Source organism: Manacus vitellinus, unplaced genomic scaffold, assembly GCF_001715985.3.
Source record: "Manacus vitellinus isolate BGI_N305 unplaced genomic scaffold, ASM171598v3 scaffold_6_pilon, whole genome shotgun sequence".
NCBI classification, from domain to species: domain Eukaryota; kingdom Metazoa; phylum Chordata; class Aves; order Passeriformes; family Pipridae; genus Manacus; species Manacus vitellinus.
In genome coordinates this window covers 20,307,993-20,327,637 of record NW_021940750.1, presented here as the reverse complement: position 1 = coordinate 20,327,637, position 19,645 = coordinate 20,307,993, and the positions used below count along the sequence as shown (strand labels likewise).

Below are 19,645 nucleotides of genomic sequence, written 5' to 3'. Positions count from 1 at the left end.
GCTTTCTGCTATTAAGAACCTGAGCTCTTATATCTTAAGTAAAAAAGTCTCCTAGCACTGAAGCTAAGAAAGACTTACTGGAGAATATAAAAGTGCATACACAAGAGTTTTAGTTACAAGAATGCCTATTTTTTTTGCTTATCACCTCTTACATTTTCCTGTTACAGTTTCTATTTAACTGTACCATTTAAGCTCACCATTTTTTTGCTTCTCTGTTGATGAGACTATCAAGTAGAAGCCTGAGTCAAAAAAGGCAAAACAAAGCATTTCAAAAGAGAAAAATGTTCCAATTCTTATGGAATTTTGAGAGGCCAAAGGTCCTCCTTTCAAAAGGCATTTTTCCTTCCACTCACTGTCAGAGAGGAAGGCTTACACTGACCTAAAACAGGCAGATAAACAAAAGGAGTTCAGTTTAAATAGACAGTATAATGCCTGAGAAATGGTTTGTGTTCAAAACCCAGAAGACATCTCAGTTCACAAAATGAGAAGGGACAGGGCTGCCTTACCTCACGTGCACAGGCCACAGTGTGTGGGAAATCAGAAGCCAGCACTGTGTCCTTTCTAGAGAGAAGGAAACCAAAAAATAAAAAAGGAAGAGCAGAGTCAGCTTACCTGGTTGCGATCTCTCTTCCCCATGGATGGTAACCAAAAACTGGAAGGAGGGCAGAGTCGAAAGGACAAGGTGGAAGCAATGCCAATGAACGAACATGAGGGGGAAAAAAAAGGAGGGTTGGGGTAAGAAGAGAAGGGGAAGGGAAGAACAAAGATGGAGGGAGAAGGAAAAAGATTAAACATCATCAGGACCCATACTGAAAACAAGAAATTTCAAATCCAAGGAAGAAACCTAGATATAAACAACTGGTGAAGGTTGGACCCATTGCACTGCAGTCAAGAGGTGCCATCCTTACCTACTCGTTCCCCAGTAAGAATAGCATCACAGGGATATCAAAGGATAGGCACCATGACAATTCCCAGTGCTGACTACAATTTAAATACACTAACTGGGGAAGGAGACAGAACAAAAAAGAAAGAGAATTTCATGGTTGCCTTGTCAGTATGATTTCTGCAGCCTGGGTATGCACCCATAGTGTGACTCCACACCAAAGCATTTAAAAAAACTAACATATAGGGCTTAGTCTCCTCTTACCATGCAAAAGATCTGCAGTTATTACAATGGCACATTATAAGGGAGGAGGAAAGAAAAAGCTGGCTGTAAACAAAAGGGCATTTGAGCAGTGTCCACACACTGGGGTAGCAATTCTAAGTAAGAAAACAGAGAAGCCATCAGTAGAGTACTGTCCCCCATTCCATAGGTTATGCTTAGGTTACTACCCAGCTCTTCATTCCCTTCAGTCCCAGGAGGGAAGGGGACCCTATAGTTCTTCATCCCCTCCCAAAGGTCTATACAACAGCTGTTAAGGGCCTTACTCTTTCTGGCGCGGATCACTAACAATATGACCTAGCCTCTCGGTGCCCAGGTTGCTCATGGAGGTCTCCTGAAACACAAAGACAGGTAAAGATTGCAAACTCACACAGTGAGCAGACATAATAGCTTGCTGCTGCCAGTAAGAACAAATCTTACTCCCCTGGGTCACATCCTTTCCTTACCAGCCCACTCTCAGCTAAACATATTCACTCTTACCTTTTAGAACCTCAGCTGAGCCAATTTAACTAAGTAGAATCTCAGAAAATCATTTAGTTTTATTCGTGAGGCTTGGTTTTTGTTATTTCAGTGATGATATTTGCTTGCAGAGGGGTTCACCAAGGACTGGACTAGTACAAACTATGCAGCACAACGATGCAGTTAAGAGCAGGAGAAATGACTGAGAAGTGCTTCTTTCCAGGTAGTCAGGGTCAGCTCGGCCATAAACAGGCTGAGAGACAGAACACTACACTATTCCACTAACAGCAGGGATTCACCAAGCACAGATGAATAAAATAAGGAGCAAAAGCACAAAGCTTTTGCCCTTTCTGAAAGCAGCAATTCAGCAGCAGGACCTCTAGCAGCTAAAAAGAGGTAGATCCTAGAAGAAAGGACTTGCACTGGGAGCACGTTCCTTCCTGTGAGACGCTGCCCTGCGTATGTGCTTGATGCTGGAATACACATACACACACAGCCTGAAGCACCAGCTGTTCACATCTGCATAGCAACTCCCTCCAAGAAGGAAGTATACTTTGCAGCAAGGGGCAGAAGATGAGAGTATAAGTCTTTCACAGGTATGGTTTGTTTCTGCCAGATACATAGGCAAAACACACTCAAAGTTTGGTGGCAGTTGTAGCAGCAGGGGTGAAAGATGGGCTATTTGTTACAGCAGGAAAATTATTAACTTAAAGTGCCATAATGTTTAAATTTACAGTTTATTACTGTGTAAATTACAAGCCATACTTTTGGTAATTAGCAGCTCGCTGGCGGGGAGCTCTGAATGAAACTCATTATTTATGATTACAATTTCGAGAGAGATGGGGAAGGGGGAGCAGTGACCTCTGCTGCAAATGACAAAGATCCCTTTAAGGTGATGAAGATGAATTAAACAAGTAAATATTATCCTTCTCATTTGGATCATTAGAGGTGTGCCGCCAGGCCCAGCCACTTGCAGGTGGCCTGAGGAACCCTACCCAAAACCAGTCTCTTGCCAGCTAAGGATTCATATTTTAAACACTGGTTACAACTAAGCAAGGTGAGTGGAAGAAAGAAGGGGCAAACAAGAATCTTTCACGTATGACTGAACTGAAGGCGACTGTCACACTCCTCTAGACCCTGGGCCCCTCTAACACACCTTGCTAGCAGATTCTATCTATGGCCACTCAGCTCAGAACTTATGCCAGTGTTTTCAAAAGCACAGAGAATATTGCAATAAAAGACAAGCCAAACACAGCCAACACCTTCCTTCTCAGAAACTTCTTTTACAACAGTCAATGCTCCATGATGCAGACCCAAACAAGTGTATCCCTCCTTTTAAGCAGACATCTGCAAAGTATTGCTTATTCCTTTAGAAAAAGGACTAATATTTTGTATGTTGGTTGCCCTATATATAATAAGACTAGTCAGTGGCTTTGGGTAGCTTTGTCTGCATTACTGCATATACCCTTTTATTCTTCTGTCACCCCACTAAAAATGCAACCACTAAAACCACCTTCCTTTGCTGCCATTAATATCAGTCAGCTTCCCTATCTAAAATTTGGCCTTCCTTCACCTTTGAGCCACCTCTCTGCCCTTGTGGTCTCAGATGAGCATGCACAAGTCTCACGCTATCACCATTTTCTCCTACATTCTGTCTAAATGTTCTTGTTATTTACTCTGTCATTCATCTTCAGGCCTCCTTTCATACTACTTTCAGTGCTGATCAACTGTCTTTGCCACCCCAAACATGCCTTAAAATCCACTTAGTCACTCAATCAATTTCTGACAGTCAAAGCAGTTAAACAAATCAAACAATACATGAAACAAAAAATATACAGAGCCACTTTCTGCAGAAGACAATTTACATGATATCTTAGAATAGTACTTCAAGACTGATCAGTATTGAAAATACAAAATTATCATCTTTCAAAAGGGCAATACCTTGCCAACAAGCCTCCTCCGACCTTTTCGGAGACAACGGGCAGCAGCTCCTGGAAGGCGATTCAGGCGAGCATGAAATCCTGGAAACCAAACCCAGAAAAACTGAGCAATGAACACAGAAGATTCTTCCTGACAAAACCACCAGGAAAAATTGTTAGTTCAGTAATCAAATCAGATCCTCTGTCTCTTGTTTTCCAGTCTCAAAGATGTAGATACGCCAGTTTATCCACAAATCAAATAAAATCCATATTTTTTTTAAAAAAGAAGACTCAAGAATGTGGGCAGCTGGTAGGAGTATTACAGTAAACTCTCCAATAGTACATCTTTTTTTAATTGGATCATGAAAAAAATCCAAAACAGATCATCAATACCATTTAAATGTAACACCTACAAACAGAATCTACTTCTCCCATCACAACAGAAGTTCTTAAACACATGGCATTCCTGATGGATCTCACCTCTCTGAGCTGGTCGTGAGGGCAAAAGGAACGTGGAAACTGAGAGCTTGTCCAGGCCTGAGTCAATCCTCTCCACTTCAGATCGGTGATCAGCTCCCCACTTAGGAAGAAGGTTGGGGACAGTGAATCCTGGAACACATTCTCCTTCATAAAACCAGTCACTTTGCTCATCATCTCCTAAAGAAACAGGATGGAATTAGCCACAAATAACATCAATGTGCCTGGTGACAATCCCTCAAAATACTAGAAGTAGGCATATTTGGATGTGAAACAGCTGAAGTCTCATTAGGAATTCCTTCCTGAAGAGCCTCATATTTGTATTCCGTTTCAATGATCCTCAGTAACTATGGGGCCTCACTAAATGCTTTAAACTATCCAACTCATCAGTCTACAGAATTTCCCTATAGAACAAAGTCCTCTTTATAGACCTGCCTAGGGCAGCTTTAGCACTCTGTTGCTACTGCATCTCATCAACCTTAGTTCAGTGTTGTGTGATGTCTTATGCAGAACTCTTTCTCTGAAGTAATTACTGTGACAACGGTAGAGGCCAATCATTTGGCACACACTATAGGCAGTCACAGGAGAGATTTCACAAGAGAAAAAGACCAGGCTCACAGAGTAAGCAAAAGGAGCATGTTCACTGATGAGAAAGATCCCTACCCTCCTAAGACAGAAGCTAAGAGAAAAACACACAACTATCAGAAATGGTCACTTTGAGCGTAAGCACTAACCATGCTGTGAGTTCTTCTCAATCAAAATTTCTTAGAATCTGTCAGAACAACAAACGCTCAGCAAAACTGAAGCAGCAGCAACAGAAGTCATGACAAAAGTCTCCGTAAAGCTGTGTCACTAATTAACGCAGCTGCAGCCTAAAACTGAACTGCATCAGGCACCATGCATAGTAAATCTGTCAGGCCAGAAAGTCCCTGAGAGTGGTAGCCCATGAGCAGTGTATGAAAAAAAGTAGGAGGAAGGCAAAGAACCTGACACACGTAGCTTTTCAGTAGCCCAACTAACAAACAGTCCCATGTAATTGCAAGGTCCTTCATCTTGCCTTAAAAAACTAACACACCTGACTCAGGGAAAACTCTCAGTTACCTACCATTAAGTCTCAACTCAAGCATCCCCACTTACTTTCCTTTCCTCACAGTTACATTACTCCTGACCAAAGTCTATGATGCCTACCCACACATCTTGCCAGGAAAAAAAAAAAAAAAGGAAACCCCACCATACCCTAAAAAAATCTAAACAAACAAACAAACAAAAAAACCCCAACAGTACAAGAAACTAAGAAAATCTCAACCTAGTAAGAATGCTGCAATCTTGCACATAACAGAAGCAGCAACACACAAAACCAACTCCAATCAGCAACAGGTAGGACAGCCAGAACACTTCAGCCCAAAGCTCTGACATTGCTTTTTATTTCTGTGATATATCAGTTGACCTACCACTTATATCTTAAAATATAAACATCCTTCTGCATCTCTTGGTAAATTAAAATTAAATAATGTTGCATAGTTCTAAGTGATCACAATTTGTGCAAAACTATCCCTTCCATTTTGGGTCTATGAGCATAGTGCAGTGTCATATCTCAAATCACTACTTTCGTATTTCATAAAACAAACTTTAACAATCAGGATCATATGCTAATACTGCAGTAATTTTCACTGTGAGAGATCCCAATGCGTGTAACAAATACAAACCAAAAAACCCACCTTACAATCAAATTATAAACTAGGACCATTCTCTGCTCATAGAAGTGTGCTGGTATGTGTAATTGCAATGATAATTCATTTAATTAGCAACAGCAAAAATATTACATGATGTAACCTCAAAAGAAGTAAGGGAAAAAACTACATTAATTTTAGTATGCTGCTAACTTAAATTTCCCATTATTCAGTTTGGAATTGTACTAGAAAACTATTTCTAAGAAGATGATCTGTGAGAAAAATAATTTTGTGCTCTCCCCATCTCACTGACCATAGACAGCTGTTGTTTTTTTACTTATTTTATGACTAGAAATTGTCCAAATTAAAAAAAAAAAAAAAGGAGAGAGATACTTCTTATTTAGCCTGAAAGTCCAACAATATTTTTTAGCCTTTTTAACATAACAGTTAACATAACATCTTGGTCAGAAATCTATCACAGTATAAACTGTTTGAACAGACCGAGACCTGACGACTAGGATGTCACATCTCTTCTAGTACCTAGACAGGTAAGGCTGTAATTGGATTTTATTAATTTATCTGAGTCACATTTCTACGTATTCTTGTATATTGAGTATCCTACTTCTAGTATCAGCCAGAAGTTAATGTCTAAAACAGGGTATAAAACCAGGGCAAGTATATAGAGCAAGCATATAGACAAGTATATATATAGAGTATCCAGTCTACATCAATCTTACCTTGGGTGATGAAGTAAAACACTTCAGTCACCACCCTGCTTTATCAACTGATATACAAGTGCTCACTGATTTCAGCTACCCTCCGAACAATCATCAGTAAAAAGAGAAGACAAAAGATTTTACTTTTCTGTTGCTTTTGAAGAACCAGAGGCTGGAAACAGTTATTTTTCAGCAAAGGTCAAAGCTGATATTTGAAATCCCTAATTATACCCATGGAGATCACAACAGATTGACCCTACAGCCTAAAATATCATCAGAAAACATGTAAGCATATTTGCTATCATTGTGTTGCCTCACTCACAGATACCCAGGTCAGTAACAAGCTAGTGGAAGCAGCATTTCCTACTGAGCTACTGATGCTACTTCCCTTAGCACGCCTATATTCCCAGAAGAGACTTCATCCAAATCTTAGCCTGGTAAATGTGACAGAATCCTAGTGCACAGAATTGCAGGTCTCTAGGGTCACAGCCCACATGCTCCAAATATAGTCCTGAGTGCCTATGTGCCTACTACAACCTATTTCATACTTACTTCTGCTATATCTCCCATAAACTGGACACTGTGTTGTCACTGATAAATAAAACCAGATTACACTTCACTCTCAAAACTCCTAAGAAATAATTTCTACAACAGACATTGAAAATACTAGGTTCAACTAATGCACACAAGGGCAAGGGAAGAACATATATTTAAAGAAATAAAACCAATCATGTATTACCGTCATCTTCTTAGCACAATTAGGTGACTTATCAGTATTAAGTAATTTTTTTTCACATCTTCTCTTTCTACCCACAGAGAAAACAACTAACAAATTCAGGCACTAATGGTGTGTAGACAACAACTAAAACATCTACAGAAACAAATCATAAGCCGTGTTCTTTCATTGTGGAGAGCTCTCAAATTCCCCTTGTACTTCTGTGCCTTTCCATAATAATAGCTTCTTATATGGCAAATATTGTGGATCTGATACACAAAGTATTTCAGCAGGAAGAGTGTACTGTCATGAAAATCACATTTTTGCAGCCCTCTCATTTCTTAACTTCTAGCCCCTCCGTGACACTGGCTTTTCTCCCACACTTCCCTCTTCGTCCCTCTTTAAACACGCACATTTCTTTGTACTTGCAAAGAAAGGAAGAAAAATTCCCCAGCAGCACAGAAGGAAAACCACAAGACAGTTGTTACCTTGTCGGCCCTCATCATTGGTAAACAGGCCGGTATCACTGCTGCTGCACACACTGCTGGTTTCACTGGAACAAAAAAACAAAACAAAAAAACCCACGGTTACAATTGCAGCAGGCACAAAACAAAAACCACTTTACTACATTCTACTGGCTTCTCCAAGACCAAAATGCTTTACACATCTCAAAAAATTGCATTTCAGATACATGGACAGGACGTAACTGCTTTCTGTTATAACCTAGCAACACTGCATCACTTGAAAAAGAGTAGAATCCTGTATCTAGTTTAGTTCTAAGTTATCAAAAAGTAATTAATACAGTGGCATTTGCCTCAGGTACTAGAATTAATAACCTAACTATGACATTGTCTGGAATACTCACCAGGAAATTAAGTGCAGTTAAAAACTCTGTCCTTGGGTCACTTAACAGCTACTGAAAACCCTCTGAAGTTCTCTACTTCAGATTCCCTTTTCTCAAAAATGTTACATTGATACACAAACCCTTCCTTCAACAGCAACTTTTATTTTATTTGGAGTGAAGAGCAGCTGGTACATTTACAACTCTTCAGCTAAATACCTTAGCACAGCATGAATTGTTGCTGCTGAATGCAACCTTGTTAGAGCATGCTTTGTGTTTGCTGAAGCAGTTAGGGGAGACTCTTAATTCTTGAACAGAAGAATAAAGCTAATAATTAATGTGTAGAAAGCCATTAACTGACTGTAGAGCTGGATAAATGTATGTAGCAGAAGTACATGCTCAGGTCAATACCAAGCATCTGATGGCTTTAATGCTGACGTTAAATCAATCCTTGGACACTTCAGGCCGTACTTCCTCCAATTTAGCCAAGAGATACCAGGACAAGCAGAAACCACTTACGGCCTACTCCTGTAGCACTAAGATCTTAGATGCAAACACCTGGTGTACCTCAGCACTCAAATCAACCTCCCTTCTAGGCATGCTGTTTGAAAGTATCTCTGGATCCCTCTTCGCCAGGGAAACTCAATCATACTAGACACCAGTATCAGCTGGAAACCCCTTGGTTCAGAAGGCTGAATGATGAGGGACCACAAAATACGTCACCCCAAAGAACTGCAGGCACACAATAAACCCCCCATCCTGTGAGCATATTACTACTCTTAGAAAATGCACCCTAAAGCACAGTCAACTCATCACGCTGGATATATACAAACTCTGCATCTTCATCATTCTATAAAGGCCATTTATACTTAAAAGATGAACAAACTGTACATCATTCTCATATTTCAGTATTTAAGTTAATATCAAGTTCTAAATTAATCCATTACAAAGCTTGGCCATTCTTTCACCCTCCCACATAGTAGCAATTAAGGCCAAGGACTGAAAACCATGAATTAATTGTTTCATTCCTAGCTCTCCTACCAACTCACTGTATACCCTGGGCCAATCCCTTAGTGTGTCTGCTTTCTCTTTTGATAGCTTGGATTAACAGTCCTCATAAGCTGCAGATGTGAGGACCAAGTGACTCCTTCATAAGGGTTTTAGCATCCTCAGAGGAAAGGTGCCTGAGAAAGGAAAAAGCATTGTCAAGATTCCAGATCACATTAACAGTATTTAAAGCATCCTGTTGCACTGAGAGCTCTTCAGTTCCTTATAGATAAGCATCACTGCCAGTACTTTACTGGAACAAACTTTCAGGGATCTCATCTTCTTCACCACCCCTTTTACACTGCAGGGCTGAACACAAACTAGACTCTTACTACACAAGCCTTTCTGCAGGTCCAGTAAGCACTGATTAATGACCTCCACTTGCAAAGAAGGCTACTTACCTTAACCACGAAATAATGAACGCTATTGATCCGACAAGCTACTGCTATAGAGTGTTATTGATCACGCAATCTTTGGTTAAAATGGTCCTCGTTTAGCAATTTCACTGTCAGAAACACCTGGAGCAAAGCATGCTTATAATTAAATAGTTTGGGGGAGTTAAAGTGAGAGGTGATGGACAGAGATCTCAGGTTTCCCCCATTTATTCTTTTGCCTGAGCTATTGTTTGTGTCAGGAGGGATATTGATTTTCTATAAAAATAAGAAAACAAGAGGCACCGAGGGGCTGCAGAAGGTCAGGCTGGGCTGGAGAAGGAGGGGAAGCTGAACACTCTGTCTTTGTCACTTGCCTTCCAAGAGAGAGGAATTTTTTCTTTATGGAGAAACTGGCCTCCAATTCATCAGCTTAGCCAGACTCTTGAATGCCACTGCAGGCTGTCATCGAAAGAGCTCCCTTCCAAAGGGTAAAGCAACTTAACTGCACACCCAGGATGAGCAATGGTTACACTCTCAGGCCAGAATATAGTAGTGGTTTTGGCTGGCATAGAGTTAAATATTTCTCATAGTAGCTCTATGGTTGTATGTTTTGGATTTGTGACCAAACCAGTGCCTGTAACACTGATGTTCTAGTTATTGCTGAGCAGTGCTTATACGGTGCCAGTGCTGTCTCTGTGTTTCACACTGCCCCACCAGTGAGCAGGCTGGGGATGCATGAGAAGGTGGGAGGGGACACAGCTGTGACAGCTGACCCCAGCTGAATACAGGAATATTCCATACCATATGGTGCCATGCTCAGCAATAAAAACTGGGAAAAAGAAGGAGGAATCTGGGGACATTTGGAATTATGGCATTTGTCTTGCCAAATAACTGCTACAAATTATGGAGTTCTGTATTCCTGGAAATGGCTGAACATCTGCCTGCTGATAGGAAGTAGGGAATTTCTTATTTTGCTTTGCTTGTGCACATAGCTTTTGCTTTACCTACTAAACTGAATTCACCTCAACCCGGGAGTTTTCTCATTTTTACTCTTCCGCTTCTCTCCCCATCCCACTGAGGGGGAGTGAGCAGGCAGCTATGTGGGGCTGAGCTGCCTATCCAGATCAATCCACAACAAACACATAAGCATTAAACCAGCAAAATCTCACAGCATTGCTGGGCCAGTAGGATCCCCAGTTCGAAAAAGTCACACTAAAAGTTCTGGCACTTGAAAATAGATGAGAGCAATTGTACATCTTTCACTAGTAAGCATGCCACTGAAAGTCATTTTTCAGACAGCTCTTATTCAGTCCTCAAACCAAACCAAACCCAGACCTGGAAGTACCAACAAGAGAAAGAACTTCAGCACTCTATATATAATTTGCCTTTGCTTTATTATGGCTGCAGGGAATCTCAAAGCATTAAGGGACAGAAGGGCATGCTACTTCTAACAGTTAACTTAGCAGTAACTGTCACCTTTGTACAAATATACAAATGACTGACTGCTTAAACCACTTGCTTCCTCTGTTGTTTCCACAATTATTTATAGATCAGGCATTGAGTCGTGTCATTACCCAATTCAAAACCATCATCATTTCCTCATCATGTTCTTGCACATCCTTCCTTCTCTCAATTTGTGTTCACCTCTTGCCACGTTTGGCAAACAATTTCAAAGATTTCATTTCATGCACATGTTGAATCATAACACTGCAGCTCATCTTCCTCCAGGAAAAGACTGGGAGCAGTCCCACGAGCAAACTATAAAAAACTACCTCCTTGTTAAGAATTCATATCCAAGACTTTCTCAGAGAATGGGAGTTTATCGACTGAATACAGGAGGGTTTTGATCTAACTTAGGATAAAAAGCCTTCTAGAAAGCAGAGAAAAATACAGGATACTTCGGCATTTAGAGATTCATTCCTGCATAACAAAGAAAATCAAGTGTCAGTGGAGGGGAGGAAAAAGAAGGTGGGGGAAAAAAAAAACGTTCTCAATATACAGCTTAGTTTGCCTGAAAACCCACTGCGTTTGTGACACTCCCTACTGCTAGAGGAGTGAACAGTGGTGGAACCACTTCAGTATGAAAGTTTTGTAAATCACCAGATCACCACAGATTGCTTCCAAGTCCCACAAGCAGCATCAGTCACCCTTCCTTGTGATGACAACCACACCATTCACCCCCCTAGGCATCCAATTTTCTTCTCCCTTCCTCAGGATATGCCCTTGTCATACATCTGTGCAAAGTTCTTCTCTTACTGTACCAGAAAAAAACATCTAGAGGACAGTGGGAGTGAGGTAAGCACAGCCAGTTTCACTCTGCTGCTAGCAGCAAAGTGCTATATTTAGAGCAGCAGAGACCAAAGCATGATCCTTCATTGCCATAAGGGATACTCCGCACTGAAGAGGGTTCTATGTATTTCTCCCTCCAACTTTGACCCTCCCCAGTGAATCATAGCACAGATCACCCATGTGGTGTTGCAGAAGTCAAATATTCCAAGCCCTAGCTTTCTGAAGAGAATCCCAAGGATTTGGCAGCAGATGGTAAGTGTCATTTGGTGCATACACTTGCACAATAATTAGTTTGAGAGCAAGGGACAACTGAGAGAGAACAAATCAGCATGGTCCTCAAGTAACAGTCCGGACATAGCTCTTTATTAACTCTTTCAAAGGCTGGAACAAATAAAGGCTGGATGAAAGCCTGATGGTTTAAGTTCAAGTTTGACATGATGGAACAGACTCTGATTGGTGAAAAAAAACCAAACAACTCAAGGAACACTGTCCATCACTGCCACATCAAGGAAGGGTATCTCCCAGTCCATCATCACTGACATGCAACATTCAGGAGCTACTCAGCACATTCCTTTTCCTGGAATACCAACAAAAAGCTCTGAAAAGATAAAACTGCTTTTAACAACTAGTAGAAAAAAGGCATCCACAAGCCTCTTGTAAAGACCCACTTTTTAGCAACAATAGCCACTCTTAAAGGAAAAAAGTGACCACTTTTTTGCTACTTCCAGGCTGTAACAGTTACATACAAACCACGCTGACCCACTAAAAATGCAATAGTGGTCCCCTGGGCCAGGACAGTGAGGACTTATTACAACCTAAGCTCTTCACAATGTCCCAGAAAATACCACTGAGAAGTTTGAGCTTCCAGTTGTTATCCACAAAGCTGTAATAACAAAGTGCCACCTGTCCACTCTGACAAACGGCAGGAGCTAGACTGTCAGAACACTTAAATGAACCTTAACATATGAACAATCATACTGGATCAAGCAGTTATACTTTCCAAATGCACTGCCCTCTGTCTGATAGGACCTGTTACAGTGGATGGTTTAAGAAAGAACATGAGAACATGACAAATGCAGACTCCTCTGTATACTTCTCCAGCTTCTAGCTGTCAGTAGTCTAAGGACTTCCTGAGCTAGATCTTTCATCTGGCCTGTAATGTTTAACAGACCCTGATAAATCTAGGCTCCACATACCACTTTTGAACATACTTAATCTTTGACCTCCAAAATGTCCTGCAGTAGAGTTCCAAATCTCACGTTTCATGAAATATGGGGTTTTTGTTTTACATGTTTCCTCAATGTCTGCTGCTTCTTACACAATGATTAATTAGAAAATAAACAATCACATTCATTTTCTGTATGCCATTGGTTAAGAAATGTCCTCCATTTGGTTCTCAGCAGTTACTTCTTTTCTAATCTGAAAAATCTTTTCAGACAGAAGCAGTTTTATAACGCCAAACCTTCTACAGAAAGAATAAAAGTCATACTCGAGGGAAAAACTTCCCAAGGTTTTTAAACTCCTAAGTTTTTTTTAAATTCAGACCATGGCATTTAAATGTCTCTTTTTAATCCCTTCTGAAATTCTGACACAAATTCATCAAAGTTCTCCAAAACTGGACATGAAGACATGCCAGACACAGGCTTATCATGTAAGTAATTCAAGTTCCCCTCAACTTCTTCATCATCTCAGTACATTCTCCCCATAGCTAGCCTTTCAAGACCAGATCAGAGCAGAGATGTAGAACTGCAAGCAAGATGTTTAGACTGAGGTTCACACAGTACCTGTACAGAGGACTAGCAGTAATGGTGGGAGGTCTTATCTGTTCTCTATTACTACCTATGGTAAATTTTGAAAACAAGAAACTGAGATCAGTTCATATCAATCACACAAGTGCCAAAGGTGGACTTACTCTCCAAACCGCAGGCCACAAGCATGCCACTTTGTAGCTGCAGGGCCACAGACATTTCAGAGGACTCCTTGTGTAACAGGAGTCAAACATATCAGCTTCCCAACTTATCAAGGAAGAATTTTGGGCCATTATACAGCGTTGACAGGAAAGACTTGGAAAGAATCTACAGTTTGGAAGTAGCTGAGATACTTCTCCTCTTCAAAGAGAGAGCAGCACTGAATAATTTTGATAAGAACTTCAAAAAGCAAGGCACGGGATTTACAAGCAGCTGCAGCAAGGCAGGGAAGAAACCAAGATCTCACCATTCTGACATGTTTTCATCTGAGCCCTGTTTCTGATCATCAGCTTCACACTCCATCCGCTCCTTCCTTCCCCCCTTGCTGAGGAAGGGCCTGTTCTCTCCTGATTCACAAAGGCCATGACTGGATGATGTCCAAGGGGCATTTTCTTTCCAGCGTGAAAGGCGTTGTTTCTTGGCTGACTTGAACCTGCAGCCCCTCTCACAGTTCCACTCTGACACCCTGAGCTTTTGCTGGAGACTGGCAGCCACCTCTGATGTCACACGTTTGACTTTCCGTCGGCGCCTGAGAGGTCGACAGGGTGCATTCTCTGTAAAGGAGTCTGACTCATGCCACAGGTGCTGCTTGCTCCTCAGGGTGGCACTAAGAGCTGGGTGTCGTTTGACCACTGCCATGTCATCAGAGTCACTGAAATTAGCTGTCAGCACCTCACGGCAATCCTTGATAGCTTCGTCCAAGCTGGACTCTGAGGCCTCACTGTAGCAGCAGGCGTGCTCTGCCTGATGTGCAAAGTCTGAGCGTCGCTTACGGCCCCGTCTCTTGCGGAGCTGTCGCCGCTGCTGCCGTGGGCTTAGCGCCATCTCTTCCCATAGCTCATCCAGTTTGTTTTGTTCTGAAGTCTGCTCTAAGGCTGAGGCCAAGTCATGCACCAGTTCATCCATTGGCAATGCCTGTGAAAAATGACAACAATTACCACCAGACATAAACACTGCTACCAACATATCACTGGATTGTAGTATGCTATAGGCTTTGTAACATTAACCAAGTTAGACACTTACTTTAGAGTTGCCTGGGAGGACCCAATGCAGGACAACTGCCACTTCTTGGGCTAACACTCACTTCTTCCTTTTGCAAGGGTTAAATCCCTCTTCTAGCCATTGTGGCACAGAGCTCCATACTGCAGCAGGTGAGTCAAGTGCTCTGTGTCTGAAAAGGCCTTAAGGTTGCATCTTTTGCGTTGAAGCAGCATGCTCTATTACACATCCTAAGGGTATGAAAGCCTGCAACTAGTTTGCTACCTCCAGTAGGTAAGCCACAGAGAAGGATTAGCCTGTTCGACAAACAGATTGCATCTTCCAAAAAGGAGACAAACAGCAAAGCTGGCAGTAAAACAGATGGTAAAACAGGTATTTTGCAGGCCAGTATCACTTCAACAGCAAAATAAGGGGCGCGGGACTCCGCGCTCCTTAGAACAGGGTGTACGAAACCGAGCCCAAACTCCTACCGCCGAAAAATCCCACCCCTTTCACCTCAGGGCTGCCAGTGTGCCATTCCCAAACTCCTGGGCAAATCCCTCACCTCACAACCCCTCCCTCCCTCTCTCCCTCCCTCTCCGTGCCTTGCAGACGTGGGATTTCTCTCCTCACCGGGCTCAGAAACACCCGCACCCCCATCCCGGTGAGCCACCCGCTGCCGGAGGCCGCCTCCCTTAGTCCTCAGGGACCCGGCCGCACCGACCCCCTCCTCTGGGGAGAAGCTGCTGCTTTTGCTCGACAGCCCCCAACCCCGCGGGGAACACCTGTTCTCAGCGCCCCGGCCCCACCGGCTCCCGCCAGGACCCCCGACCCCACTCACCGGCCAGCGCCCCGCTCCGCCAGCCCCTCGTCAGCGCCGCTTCCGGCCTGCCCGGGCCACTTCTCCGCCCGCCCCGCCCGCGGGGCGGGTCTGCCGGCGGGCCGGGTGGGGTAGTGCCGACATCGAGCAGCCCTCGCCCCGCGGCCGGCCGGCTTCTGAGCGCGGGGGGCCAGTGTCCCTTGCGTCTCTGTCTGTTTGCGCTGCGGTTGGTGCCGCTGGTGGAGACATTACAGATCCCTTACCCGCTAACGGGGCAGCCCTTCCCATATACTTACTCTCTAGTTGCTTGGTTATTGTATTTTGTTTTTAATAGACAAACGATAAACTCCGTACTCGAACTCCTCCATTTCGCTGCTGGCTAATTGTGTGTATCCTGAATTAAACCTCTCAGTGTTACTTCCCTCTCCTTAAGCCTTGCATCTCTTTTCCTCTAATTCCATTTTACATATCACCAGCAGCCATCAGAATAAAGCTCGGTGCGACCCTGCCACCATCCAGTTTTGCTTAGCATTTCTTTTTATTTCTCAATTTTCATGATATTTTTTCGGATTTGTTTTTTGGGGTTTGTTTGTTTGTTTGTTTGGGGTTTTTTTGGTTTGGTTCGGTTTGGTTTTGGTTTTTGGTTTTTTTGGGGTTTTTGTTTTGGTTTTTTCCCGGGAAGGGACAGGGTCTCGTTCTTGTTGGTTTTTTGTTTGTTTTCGGTTTTGTTTTGTTTTCGGGGGGGATTTTTTGGAGGGTTTTGTTTGTTGTTTTTTTTGTTTGAGGGGGGTGTTTGTTTTTGCAACTGAGGTGGATGCACTCACATTCAAGCTGATACTGATTCATTTTTCAAGTAATGTTTTACGAGGCAGCATACCAAAAGTTTTGTCAAAGTCCATAGCTTGCAGTATTCACTAATTTTGTAAATCCAATCAAGAGAAAGTAATCAGATTTGTCTCAATGTGATTTGTTCTCTATAAATGTATGCTGCTGCTTATTGCTCATAAATCTCTTATCCTTTGCATTTTTTCTTCTCCCCCGCCCCCCTTCTGTTTATTCCATCGTGTTGCCAGGGTCACAAGTAATTCTAAAAGGGCGATAATTGCCAAGATCACTGCTTCCTCCCTGCTCCCCCGACCTCACCCGGCAAAATACTGGCAAAGCACTTGCTTTTCCTCAGTCCTCTGGCGCTCTCCCAAGTTTGTCAACATACTTCAAAAATAGCCGAATCCTTGAGTTTGCCATTGATTCCTACACCCCAATAGGAAAAGATTCGTTTAGCTTTACTGAGTTTTCTACATGCTGTTTATCTAACCAGTCCTCTACGTTCGTCCGAGCTGTCACGTTAACATTTTCATTACCTTTTATTTATCTGACAAATTTCCTTGGAAAGGAAATATTAAAAGAAGAAAAATAGTCATTAGGTAGATAATTTTTATCCCATTTCCAAGAGCTGACTTGATTAAAGTTATTTTCTGTGCACCAATTTGCCTGTAAAATTCTGTCCTTTTGTCTTTTTTAACCCTTTCTGTGGCAGTAACTCACCTTACTTGCTGGCAGTATTTTGTTTTCCTCGCCAGTTTCCTATTGCCAATACAGGGGTTTTCTTTTTACTCTCAGATCTGAGAGCAAATCCCTCCTAAAATCTAATCCTGTTTCACCGCTGCAATCCTTTTTCATGCTTCAGGATATAAAACAGCTACAAAATGTATGGGTTAGAAAGAAACTCCCCTGATGGGAAGGTTATTTTGTAAACATCCACTTCAGAGCTTACCCCTTCATTTCAAGTAATCGGTACTGGCTGCCGTTCCAGGCAGGATAACAAATCACACAAACAATTGTGTACAAGAAATCCTGTGTTCAGATGTCCTGGGGAGATGGCAGCAGATGCCCACTCTAATTTTCCCCTCATTTTCCCAACTAGTTCTATGCTGTTTCTGTAGGTCAGCAAACTGTTCTGCAACTGGTATGAATTGTACTTCACATGTCCATTTTTTTTTCCTCATTTTCAACACTCCAACCCAAATTTCAGCAGATGTCAGCATTTGGCCTGAGTAAAGACAACAGACTGATGCACAGGGTTGATTTTCTGGGAGAGAGATAGGGCAAAAGCAAGAGACAGGATGAAAGTGCTCTTACAATTACAAAAGTCCCAAAAACTAAGAAAGTGCAGCAGAGGAGCACTGATGTATACAGGGAAACATCAGAAAACTGGGAATAGGAGTTGACAAAACATAATGAGACAGTTGGAGTAATCTGGTTTTGAGCAGTTTATGGTATTTCTGTCCAGTATTACAAGGTTCTCCCTGACATGGGCCAGCAACAGTAAATTTTGAATCCTTGCCTGCATTCAACTTCATCCCGTGTTCCGGGCAAATTGTTTACTCCCTGTGTACTTGTAGGTTGCCTGCATGGACAATGGGAACTGGCCCATCTCCTCAGCACTAGTTTGGCTCGTGAAATGCTCCAGGGAGACAAAATGTTCAGAACTCTTATCCCGGATGGATTGTTAGCTGTCACTAGGCTTTGTAAAGACAGGGATTTTTTTCCTGCCCAGAGGCTATGGTCACCTGTGCTGAACTGTTGCTGGGCCTGGAGACAGGAGAGGAGGTGTTAGTGATGAAGGATGTTTCGGAGGCAAGCAGGAGAGGAAGGTCGGCTGGATGCTGGCTGCTCATCTGGCAATGCCTTCACCCAGCTCCCTCTCCGGTGAGCAGCAGGAGCCGTATGGCCCAGTAGGACAGGGAGAGCAGCAGGGTCATTGCTCTACCCCAGCAACTGCTCTGCCTGGTCCCATGGCACTTCTCAGCAAAACCTTCCAGGGGTTAAAAGAAAAAAGAGAGACAGAAAGGGGACAAGAGACAAAGGGAGGAATAAAGTCAAAAAATGTGCCGTGAAGCTTCTTGCAGCAAAATGCGGAGAAAGTCATTTCCAACTTCTTTCATCTCAGAGATGAAGCCACTAAATAAAAGGGCAGCGCAGAACACAAGGGCTTTTAATCTGTCTCATCTCCTTCATAATAACTGCAAATTTTCCCTGGGCTCCTGGGAGTGAGCCTCTTTCCTCTGTCTTTGCCTTATCTCCCCCCTCCATATTTCACAGCCGGCTCGGCTCCCCTCACTCGGCTGCCCCCGGCCTAGTCTCCGAAAGGCCTGTGGGAGCCGCCAGCTCCCAGGGCCTCATTGTTCCCGGCTTGGGAGGAAGCTCAGGGAGGGAATTGAAGGCAAGTCAAAGGGAAACGGCATCATCGCTGCTTCATTAATGGGAACCTTTCAGCAGAAAACATATCAGAGCGAGGTCTTTTCAGAGGCAGTAATTAGCAATTTGGAGCCTTCCCCCCTCAGGAGATGCAGCTGCGATCTAACAAGTGGGAGCAGCGCTCGCCTCCTTTTACGCTTCGTATTTTTTGTTTTTCATTTTCTCCATCTTCCTCCCATTGTCCAGCCTCCTCCTCATGGCCAGATAAGGGCCCTTATTAATCACTCCCTTTTAATTCTTCATTAATGATAATAACTTTCTCTGGTGTGCGAAGAGGAGTTAATCTTTCCTGGGTATTGAGAAAGGACAGGGCTGAAAGGGAGGGAGGGAGAAGTGCACGGTGGACAAGGCTGTACTGCCATGCTTCCCTCCTGCCCCACCACCCGGAAGGAGTTTCTGAAGACTTTGGCTGTCAAGTTGCGAGTTGCCTGTTGGAAAGTCTTGGGCTCTCAGTTTAGTCAAGCTGTGTGGGTGTGGTGAGATGTACCTTGTCTCAGACATCCAGCCCTTACCAGAAACAAGTATATGTGGGCCAGAGGGAGAGACCTTCTCTGCATGTCTTTGCCAAACACTCACCAGTGTCTTGGTGTGACTAACTGGCTGTATCTACTTGTTTTGTAAGAACGCTCCCTCGGACACCTTCAAAGCCCAGTTTCCCAACACCCAACACTGTCCAAGCTTAAACAGCACCTGAATGTGGACAGAAATGGCATCTTGGAGGCTCTGCAGATGACAAGGCCCTCTCTAGTTCCTCTCCCTGCCAGCTGGTACAGTCTGCCTTCGATTGCACCCTGCCTTGGATTGCTCCCATCTGGAGGTGCCAGTCCACATCTGTGGGCATCTGTGTGAGATGACTGACAGCAGGCGGGCTCAGAATGGACAGCCCAGTGACAAAAGCTGGGTGAAATGGGCAGGGAGGGGAGGAGCTTCTCATGGAGGCTCTGGCTGTGTGT

At 43.1% G+C, this 19,645-nt stretch overlaps 1 protein-coding gene across 3 annotated transcripts in view; it reads right to left on the bottom strand.

The window, feature by feature from the left end:
* GPATCH2L (G-patch domain containing 2 like) overlaps positions 1-15,546 on the bottom strand; it is a 35,523-nt gene extending 19,977 nt beyond the window's left edge. The window contains exons 1-8 of one of the 3 annotated variants that reach the window (XM_018082813.2): positions 15,456-15,513; positions 14,660-14,865; positions 13,884-14,551; positions 7,607-7,671; positions 4,021-4,197; positions 3,563-3,642; positions 1,429-1,496; positions 613-652 (exon numbers count right to left, since the gene is read on the bottom strand). In XM_018082813.2, coding sequence (XP_017938302.1) covers positions 613-652; positions 1,429-1,496; positions 3,563-3,642; positions 4,021-4,197; positions 7,607-7,671; positions 13,884-14,542 — 1,089 coding nt within the window. In that variant the 5' untranslated portion in view covers positions 14,543-14,551; positions 14,660-14,865; positions 15,456-15,513. Of the gene's footprint in view, positions 1-357; positions 562-612; positions 653-1,428; positions 1,497-3,562; positions 3,643-4,020; positions 4,198-7,606; positions 7,672-13,883; positions 14,552-14,659; positions 14,866-15,455 lie in introns of those variants that run through there. The other 2 variants (XM_018082812.2, XM_018082814.2) reach the window with 2 other exon arrangements.
* Positions 15,547-19,645: the final 4,099 nt, after the last annotated feature.